The sequence below is a fragment of the Gymnoscopelus braueri genome, assembly GCF_963280865.1.
Source record: "Gymnoscopelus braueri genome assembly, chromosome: 14".
Lineage (NCBI taxonomy): Eukaryota > Metazoa > Chordata > Actinopteri > Myctophiformes > Myctophidae > Gymnoscopelus > Gymnoscopelus braueri.
In genome coordinates this window covers 27,904,102-27,914,637 of record NC_137619.1, presented here as the reverse complement: position 1 = coordinate 27,914,637, position 10,536 = coordinate 27,904,102, and the positions used below count along the sequence as shown (strand labels likewise).

The window sequence follows — 10,536 nt, the reverse complement described above, 5'->3', positions numbered from 1 at the left end:
TACCCTCCGTGCCAGCACGAGAAATCCCGAGTTTTTACTTTTGACTGTGGTCGCGCTATACTGTTTATTTTTCATGATCACTTTCGCTTCCTGACTCCTTCAGACTCATTGGGTTCCGGTTTCATGACGCAGATTCCGTTTCCGGTTCTAATTTTTTTCCCGCGATCATTTTTGGCCAGAATAGGGAAAGTCACGGTTTTTCACACGGTATAAAAAACAAACGGAGAGGTCCACGTCTACTCTCTTTGGTCTGGGTGACGATCAGTCATCGTAGTCGTGTATCACATCGTAATTTAGCCCGATCAACGATTGTCAAAAATGTCAACATCCGGTTATGACCGGATATGACGTGAGCCTGTTTGGGAGGGGGCGAGTGAGCCAGCGAGGTCATCAATGTGTCGATTTGTTGCTCTCTACTCGTAGAACTGTATTATGGGTTTAAAAACCCAATCAGATAATTTATTTGAGTGAAAAAAAAAAAAGAAAAACGCAACTTGCTGGCACTGGGGGAGTACTTTATGAAAATACTCTTGGCACTGAAAGAGTTAAGTGCAATTTTGCGTGTTTATGGTCTAACTGTGTATGTGTGTATGTGTGTGTGTGTGTATGTGTGTGTGTGTGTGTGTGTGTGTGTGTGTGTGTGTGTGTGTGTGTGTGTGTGTGTGTGTGTGTGTGTGTGTTTCTGTGTGTGTGTTTCTATGTGTGTCTGGCACAACGCTCAGAACTGGGAGGAGGAGTGGGAGAAGATAGTGAAGATGGCGTCTCCCGTCTCCAGTAGCAACGGCCTCCAGTTTGACTCTCTGGAAGACATCCACATTTTCATCCTCTCCAACATCCTCCGCAGACCTATCATTGTTATTGCCGGTACAGTTAACCCTCCCGCCTGGTCGTCAAACACTCATAAGCTGCAGTGAACACAGTTTAAAAAAAAAGCCTAATTCATACCCCATCGTATGAACCCCAGACTTCTTCTCGCCGAAAACATTACGAGAAGAAGTGCCAATTGCAGCCATCTGCATTTCGCACGCGAAGTTGAGAGCTGATCTCTGTTTATTGCGGGATGTATTTTAATTGCTGGCTGTAAAAAGTATTCCGGCTAAATGATATCTTGTTACAATAAGATACATGTTGATGCCAGGTGTGAGGAAAGGCAGAGGGGACCAGCCCCATGCTTTGCGTTGTGTTATCATTGAATTAGTCATTGTATTGTATTTCACAGCATCCCCTCGAATACGTTTTGGTTGGCACTTGTTTAGCTCTGTGAACTATAGATGGGGTCAAAAGATGGAAAGATACCCCTTGAGCGAGATGAGTTTTTTGGCTCTATGAGATTTTTCTACACTGATTCAACAATAAAATGACCAGAAATATCAGCAATCAAAGGTCTCAAATGGGTAGCCTGACATTTTAAACGTTTCAAATTGTTCATACAACAGGCACTTTTCTCATTGAATTTGGAACAGTTTTTCACCCTGTGATGTGACAAGTGTCTTGGCAAAGATAAATAAATTAGATTCAATTAAAATTCAATGCAAATGTCAAAGTGGCCATTTATATTTTGGGCTGATTTCTTAGTTTTTCCGTTTAAGTCGCCTTTCGCTCACAGTCTGTGTCTGTACCTCTACCACAGACCAGGTGTTGAGGAGTATGAAGTCTGGTTCCTCCTTCTCTCCTCTGAATGTCGGTGGGATTTACCTGCCCCTCCACTGGCCGCCCGCAGAGTGCTACAAATACCCCATAGTGCTGGGCTACGACTCGCAGCACTTTGCTCCGCTCATCACCATTAAAGACAGTGGACCAGGTAGGAAACGACATCAGTATAGCTGGGTGCGAGAGAGTTGCACCATGAGAGACAAATGAACAAAGTTCTGCAGCCCTCGAATGTATTTAATGTCTGTTTTTGAATTAAGAGATATACTAGAGTGGAAACCGACCGATACCCTAGTATTCTAGAACTCTGGAAAACATAAAAGCATTTCAAGTGTTTCTTTGGTTTTTCATGCTAAATGTTTTCGGCCTGGATGTGTGCGTTGTTCCCAGAGATCCGTGCGGTGCCGTTGATCAACCCTGGTCGGGGGGGCTTTGAGGAGCTGAAGGTTCATTTTCTGATGGAGAAGGAGCAGCAGCAGAGAGACAGGCTGCTCAAAGATTATCTGCAGCTGATAGAAATTCCCGTCATAGGTCTGGGCTATGACGCCACGCGCATCATCAATGCTGCACGGTACGCCCGCTGACCCCAGACATTTAGTGTATAGGACATGTTTGCTACAGAGAATGAGTGAAGGAATGATGTAAGAGTAAATTGGCCACCGTGTGAATTTGGTCAATTGCAAAGTGTGGCTCTGTAATGAAGGAAAACAACTTTATTACGGCCCTGTACTTTTCAAGTGGTTTATGGGACATGAATCTCAATCAGTGACACCATAGCAATGTTATGACCTAAACTGTAAGAAATGAATAACAGTTGGAATAATAAGGGAGTTGGAATTGTACTGAGTTTGATTGGTAAATTGTCTCTCTATCCACCAGACTGGACGAGGGCAACCTCCCCGAGGACATGAACCTGATGGAGGACTACCTGCAGCTGGTCAACCATGAGTACCAGCGCTGGCAGGAGGACAAGGAGCAGGCGTGGGCCGCCCAGTCCCAGCGGCCGCCGCCCTTCTCCGTCTCCCAGCTCTCTCTCATCGAGATCCGCTGTGCCACGCCGCGCTGCACCTTCTACGTCTCCGTGGACACGCAGCCCCACTGCCACGAGTGCTTCGAGAAGAGACAGGCCACGCCCACAGAGGGGTTGCTAGTGCAGGCGAAAGGAGGTGCAGTGCACGGCGTGGTGCGGGTGATGGGGACATCCGAGACGCAGGTGAGCTCCCGAGGAGACCGGAGTAGCAGCCCCCCGGCTTCCTCCGGGGGCGGGGCGGTTTTGTCGAGTCCCCGCTCTGCCCCGCCGACGGCCCCCAGCCTAAGCCTGTACAGCGAAACCCACGCCATGAAGTGCAAGACGCCCGGCTGCCTCTTTACCCTGAGCGTGGAGCACGACGGACTTTGCGAGCGATGCTTCAACTCCAGGCAGGCCCACGGACCCGCCGGGACGGCTGCTGCGGGACTCCCGGGCCCTAACGGGGCACCTGTGGCCCCCCACCCTGGCCAGGGCCCCGGCTGGACCCAGTGGGGGGGGCGTGAGGCAGAGACGGAGCGTTGCAGCATGTGTAGGCAGGAGGCGTTTAGGATATTCAATGGCCTGTGCCCTCCCTGCATGCAGAGACAGCAAGCACCGGAGAGGAGTGAGCCGCAGCAGAGCAACACAAGGACTGAGGCCTCGTCCTCGGCTTGGAACCAGACTAGAGACTCTGAGCGGCCAGTCCTTACCTTAACCCCTGGACATACTTCGGCCTGGCAGACTCCACTGGCGCGGTCCTGTAAAAGGTCTGGCTGTCAGTTCTTTGGGACGCCAGAGAAGTTGGGATTCTGCACTATCTGCTACGTAGACTATCAAACCAACCACCGTAAGTCCTGGAACAAAGACCATAACATTCCAGCCATGTCTCAGATTCTTAGAAACCGCCATGCTGCACTCCTTCCTGTGGCACATGTACTGTATATATTGCCTTTGTCTTTGACATTATGAATGTTGGTTTTCCCCTCCAGACCTGACCCCTCCCCCAGCCCCAGTCCAGAGCCGGCATGCCTCGGAGGCAGGGTTCCAGAACGCCATGAGGTGTAGGGGCTCCGGCTGCGGGGCCGTTGGCAAGGCAATGCTGGAGGGCTACTGCAACAAGTGCTACGTCAAAGAGCAAAGCACGCGGCTCAACCAGGCGGCACATCGCACCCCACACTCCCCTCCTCCGGTTATGGTAGGTCTGCCATTCCTTCTTACCCCCTTTGCCCTCTCCTCTCCTTTTGTCATCTATTCTTCTTATGTTTTACATTGTTCTTTCTTTCTTTCTTTCTTTCTTTCTTTCTTTCTTTCTTTCTTTCTTTCTTTCTTTCTTTCTTTCTTTCTTTCTTTCTTTCTTTCTTTCTTTCTTTCACATTTCCTGGATCCAGTAAAGTTGAGGTTGACTAACACCCCCCCTCCCCTTTCTTTCTCTCTCTCTCCGTCTCAGCGGGACAGAGCGGCCAAGCCCAGATCGTCCCAGCAGTCCCAACAGTCCCAACAGACCCAGCAGACCCAGCAGACCCAACAGTCCCAACAGACCCAACAGTCCCAACAGACCCAACAGTCCCAACAGACCCAACAGACCCAACAACAGTCCCAACAGACCCAACAGTCCCAACAACAGTCCCAACAGTCCCAAACCCAGTGTCGGCGGAGCGGCTGCAGCAACGTGTCGCCGGGCTGCACGGACCTGTGCCCGGAGTGTCACACGCGAGGAGGGCAGGGAGGGGCGGGCGACGGGCGCCGACGGGCGCAGGCGCCCAAGGAGAAGTCAAAGCAGCGGTGTCGGACGCAGGGCTGCGACCACTACGCCAACCAAGACAAACAGGGCTACTGCAACGAGTGCGACCACTTCAAGCAGATCTACCGCGGGTGACACGCGGCCCACCGCGCCACGCGCGCCACTCAGACGACCATGACAACGTTGCATCGCTAGCACGCTAAGAGCGGTCGGTCCTGCACCCCAGCCCCCAATGCGCCGGGCGCCGCCCGTCCCCATGCCAGTCAATGCACCTCTGATTACTAACTGACTAACTAACTAGCTAGTGACTAACTAGTAACCTTATGGCCTGAAAATTGAATCTCCTCCATGTAGAATGTGAAGACGGCGTGTGTGTACATGGGGGGAGTGAGTGAGTGTGTGTTTTGTGTGTGTGTGTGTGTGTGTGTGTGTGTGTGTATGCATTTGCAGTAGACTTGGCCTCCAGAATACCTCTTCGTGCAATTATCATCATCTGACCTGCGGTGTACAGTCACAGGGTGAGAGGTTTGGCTACATGACAAAGCAACTGACTTAACTCTTGTGTACAGTATGTATTTAGAGGTACGTAGCGGACCGTGCCGGACAAAATGATTGTATGTTGACATGAAAAGCATCTGACATTGCTTTCTAGACCACAGCCAAGGATTCAATACCCCCTGCCTGTCTGTCTGTCTGTCTGTCTGTCTGCCTACCTACTGTACCTAGTATCTATCGAATAGTCTGCCTGTCCCTAGCATTCACTCTGTAGTGTGAGGGACACAGAAGCAAACCAAACCGAGCTGAATTTGGCCCGGCCAAGCCAAAACTAAACTAAGCTCGGTGACAAAAACTGGACAACATGATTACTTTAAACTGTAACGTTTGCTTACGTCTGCCTGGACTGATGGAAAGATGGGATGCCCTACAGTTGCACCCAAGTAGTTGGATACTTGAATCAGGCATGATTAATCTATCCCAGAGAATTGTTTGAAAGGATTTCAGATGGTGTTCACCACCATTAGGCTTAGTGCACTAAATTGAAACAATCAATAAAGTAGACTATTTAAAAAAAAAGTGAATTACCACTAGTCATTAGTCATTAAATCCGGGTTTTATTTAATTACATGAATCGGGTCTAGGCATTTTGTGAGTCTTGGGTTCATCGACTGTTTCCGGTTTTAGTTGCTCTGCCAGCAAAGCTGATTTTGAGTGTAGGCTTACAGACAAGGATTCAACATTTTCCAGTTCAATTCAGAAAGTGAAATCTTTATCCCAAATGCTAAAAAATGCTAAAACCTGAACCATTGGTGTCAGATTGCTTGAATTCTGTAAATTACAGTAAAGGAATTGAAGAGGTGAAGCAATATGGAAAGTGCAAAGAGACCGTGGAGTCTAGAATCAGTGTGAAACAGACAGGGCAGACTGCTGCTAGTTCTGGTGCTACATACATGTACAGTAATACAAGCCTCTTATTATTGTAGCCAACGCAGTGGCGGTGTGAGCAAAGACAAGGCAGAGAATACAGTAGAGATAGGACCTGTTCTTTTTCTTATCCTCCCACCTCCCTCGCTTCCTCTTTCTTTCTACCAACTCTCCCAGAAACGGATATGTTGCCTTGGTTGTTGTTTTCCTGTTCACATAACTGTTGACCACTGAATCACCTACAGACACGTACATTTACACTTGCATAGTGCATACACACACCAACGCACACGTGCATGCGGGGGCGCATACACACACACACACACACACACACACACACACACACACACACACACACACACACACACACACACACACACACACACACACACACACACACACACACACACACACCGATGTTGTCGTTGTCAGTAAAGGATAACCAGAAGGGAGAAACAAAATAACGATATGAGCAAACTTGCCGCCATACACACACATGCACACACATGCATAGACACACCTCTGTACGATTGTAAACGCCCCACCCCAGCCCGACTGCAGCAGTGTGATTAGAAGGTAAACAAATAAACGAGGAACGCACCCTTTCCTTCAGCTCTGCCCCTCTGAACGTGCCAAGGCGACCATTTTCAAACGCTCAGACAGCAATCCCCGTTGCCTGCTCTGGCTGACCTATGTCTTATCTGAATGTGTTTTTTGTGCTGCTGCTGCTTCTTACGGCACAGTCTCGAGGCTGATCCTCGATCAGCTTTGCCTTCAAGTAGTGTTTGAAATCCTATGGACCCCCCGGGGGGGTCTCTGTATACAAAATGCTTTGTGAATACGGATCAGCATTGTAGGACCTTCGAACCCCGATGCCTCATCTCTAGTACACACACAGTAAAATCCTCAGTGTTAATTTAACTCTGAGAGTTTACAAATGTGTACACTGTCAGAGTTACAAGTGGATACTGGGGATTTTACTGTGCACATGCACACAGAGCACATGCACACGTCACGTGTCTGAAATGTGCCAAACTGACATTCCTGTTTTTTTTTGTTTTAGTTTCAGATTTTAATATATTTCAATATGTTTTGGTTTTGTTCCTGCCAAAAACAACTGACATGTGCCATCATCTACCAAACAGTTGTCACCTCCTTAAGAAATGGTCAGCCGGGACCATTCTAGAGAAGTAACTGCTGTGTAGATAAGCATGGAGCCATAGATAGACTATAGCCTGATTTATATCTAGGTGCGTGCCTAAAATAGCTGCAAGCTCACAATGCGTCGCATCATGATGCATTGAAAGCTTATAGATCGGCTATTATCGGTATGCGGCCCTGGCACGCAACCAAGTATTAATCAGGCATATCTCTCTACACGATGCGCAACTTAAAAACGGCGCCCTTTCAATGCCTTCTCATGCAGTGTACTCACCAAACAGGAGACAATTTCATCACAATTTCAGTTTAAGTTGTCCAAACAAGTATAGATATTTGTATCAACTGATCTACATTGAAAACACAAAAACAAAACCTAAATTAAATCATAAATTGAACTCAGTTCTTGCTCATGTTTCAATGGATTGTCTCCCTTCGTTGACAAGCGCTTGGTTGTAGACAAATGCCTACGCAGTAAAACGCTCAGTGTTACTCTTGAGAATGCAAAAAAAAAAACTTTACACTCAAGAGTTACATCAACATTTTACTGTGCACCTATGGCTCCACTTAGAAATGTGTAGACAAAACGGGCTCTCGCTCTGCCTTTTTTTTTGTTCAGCTGTATCACCAGCTGTCGGGCCCAGCCCAAGCGCCGACAGCATATATGTAGATCTCTCTGTGTGCTTTAATCACCTCTAGACAAACCTTAATCAATTAAAAGGCCAATTAGCGGTCGACTCTTTAAGCCTCTCCTCCCTTAAAGTTTTGGGAACGGATCAGTGACTGGGATGGTATCACAGAGTTGCACATGACTTCTTGTCTAAGGATTGGTACTCTTGAGTCTTGACTCGCTCCGGGGACAGTCCAGCGGTTAGAGACAGAATGTCGGCGTTTGAAAGCAGGTGTCGCAAAAAAGAATAAGAAAAGAAAAAAAAACTTGGAAAATGGCGTGGAAGTTTTCTTTTATGTGACCTTTCAACGATAGGGTATTGTATGAAAAAAGCCTTGTTTTATTTGTTAAGTATTTATTCATATCAAAATATTATCTGTATTGTGTGATTCAATAATTATTTATATGTTGTCCTGAAATGAAATATTTTTATTAAGAAATCTGAAATTTGCCTCACGTGGTTCTTTGTGTGTGTGTGTGTGTGTGTGTGTGTGTGTGTGTGTGTGTGTGTGTGTGTGTGTGTGTGTGTGTGTGTGTGTGTGTGTGTGTGTGTGTGTGTGTGTGTGTGTGTGTGAATGTTGGGAGGGGTGAGAGAGAGCGCTTCAGTTAACCCAGTTTCTGTTTTTATATTTTACTCAACAATTTAGATTATGACCTTTATAGTTAGACATTATTTTAGTTCAGAATAGATAGAAAAAAAAGAAATCTAAGGTGGGTGAATCCTTATTATAGCCACTGTAAATGTATGTGTGTTTTTGTGTATCTGTGTTACCACAGAATGTGTGTCAGAGACAGCAATGCTTGTTACACTAGTATACATGCATGCGCCACACACACACACACACACACACACACACACACACACACACACACACACACACACACACACACACAAAAGATTTCAACATTGCACTCATATTACAGCATCTCCTCACTGCCTCATGCTATGTGTTGCCTAACACTAGTTCTGCTGAGAGGCCGTGGCTCCAGAGTAGGACGCTAAACCCTAATTTATACTTCGTCATACGACCGTGTCACTGAGTATAACTGAGGCCCAGGGATAGGCAACATTTTTTGGGCACATGATCACTCGGCTTTTTTCCAAGGCTGGTGTGATCACCCAGTGCCAGACAGTGAAAACCACCTTTGCTTTTTCTTATTATTATAGACAGCCAATTAGAATAATACAAGCATATAAGTCAATACGTTTATAATAAAACCTAACAAAGAATGAGACAATAATTTAACCACATGAACCCTAGTGTCCCTATTCTGGAGTGAACCTTCAGCAAAAATAGCAGATCTACAACCTCACAATGCGCCAAGCTTGTAGATCATCGATTTTCAGTGAAGATAATAGTGTAGAAGGAAAAAAGGAGGGGGCCTAGTTCAGACCCCTGGGGCTCTCCGGTCAACTAAGTATATAGGGTTTAAGTGGTTAATATGAATAATAAAGGTAAGAGATCCATTCTGACTATCTATGACTGACTATCTGCGATGAAAACTGTGGGTTGTTTTTGATCAACTTGATCACCTCAATTGCCTTATCTTTGCCTTATCACCTGGTAGATTAGAAAGCGGTGGTTTCCCACCCCTGATATTATGCTTATGTCTGATGTAGTAAAATGTAGTAAGCAGTGGTGGAAGAAGTACTCAGAGTTTTTACTTATTAAAAGTAGCAATACCATAATTCAAATACTCTGTTGCAAGTGAAAGTCCTTCAAAAATTACTTTAAATTTTTTTTTTATGTAAAATGTAATGTATACAAAAATATTGGCATCAAAATGTATTTAAAGTATCAAAAGTGATAATACTCAAACACACATTATTAGATTATATTTCAATATTTGTCAAAATTGGGACTGTCAAGCTATTCCACACCCCAGTAACAAACTTCAAACTGTATTTATAAGGTATCTGCTCTTCTCAAGTAGATGTGTGTTCCTGCTATTTTGATTAATGTCAATCCACACTACTGTCCTCAAATTATACCCCCACACACATGCACACGCGTGCACGTGCACGTGCACACACACACACACACACACACACACACACACACACACACACACACAGACACAGACACAGACACAGACACACACACACACACACACACACACACACACACACACACACACACACACACACACACACACACACACACACACACACACACACACACACACACACACACACACAGATTTCACTCTGGAAATAGTGGATCAGTGAGTGGGAGGGGGGTGTTTGAGGAAGGGAGTGGAGAGATGTGACTCTGAATGGGCGGGGGGGAGTCTGTATGGTTGGGCAGAGATGACATTTTACCTAACAAAGGGAGAGGTTAGGTATACAACACTTTGCGTGGGCGCTTGATCTCACAAACTCATGGGTCTCACCGCAGTCAGATGGTTATGTTGCTGTGGTTTCCTGGAAATTACCCCTGCATCGCATGCAAAACCTTCAACTTTCAAACGTTCACCTGTACATATCCTTTAATACACTGTGTGATCCATCATGTAGAAAAAAGAATCAGTTTGGTTAACCAGTTTCCATAAAGGAAACTCCTCTGTCAGACACCCTAAGTATATGATATCTAATTAGGGTACAGTCCCCAAAAACCTGTGTACACTACAAACATCCTGAGTGTTAATTTAACTCTGCGAGTATAGGCTAGGCTAGTAGGATATATTTGTACACTCTCAGTTATAAATGGATAAATTAATGTTCTATTATGTAATTTGTTTTAGTGAATACATTTTAATTTAGTCCAATCTGAATGGTAGAGTATGTTAATACTATACAATTGTATAACTTATGCAATTGTGGCGGTTGTATTTTGTCTCCCTACTCTTCTATTGAGACATTTAGATACTGAGTCTACGTTGGTC

The 10,536-nt window shown here is 45.8% G+C and overlaps 1 protein-coding gene across 2 annotated transcripts in view; it reads left to right on the top strand.

Annotated features, from left to right (window-relative positions):
- Window positions 1-8,101, top strand: part of tnfaip3 (tumor necrosis factor, alpha-induced protein 3) — a 19,077-nt gene extending 10,976 nt beyond the window's left edge. For both annotated transcript variants that reach the window (XM_080449320.1, XM_080449321.1), the window contains 6 exons: window positions 723-864; window positions 1,631-1,801; window positions 2,041-2,221; window positions 2,530-3,506; window positions 3,649-3,854; window positions 4,107-8,101. In XM_080449320.1, coding sequence (XP_080305446.1) covers window positions 723-864; window positions 1,631-1,801; window positions 2,041-2,221; window positions 2,530-3,506; window positions 3,649-3,854; window positions 4,107-4,535 — 2,106 coding nt within the window. In that variant the 3' untranslated portion in view covers window positions 4,536-8,101. The remainder of the gene's footprint in view (window positions 1-722; window positions 865-1,630; window positions 1,802-2,040; window positions 2,222-2,529; window positions 3,507-3,648; window positions 3,855-4,106) is intronic.
- The last annotated feature ends 2,435 nt before the right edge of the window (window positions 8,102-10,536 follow it).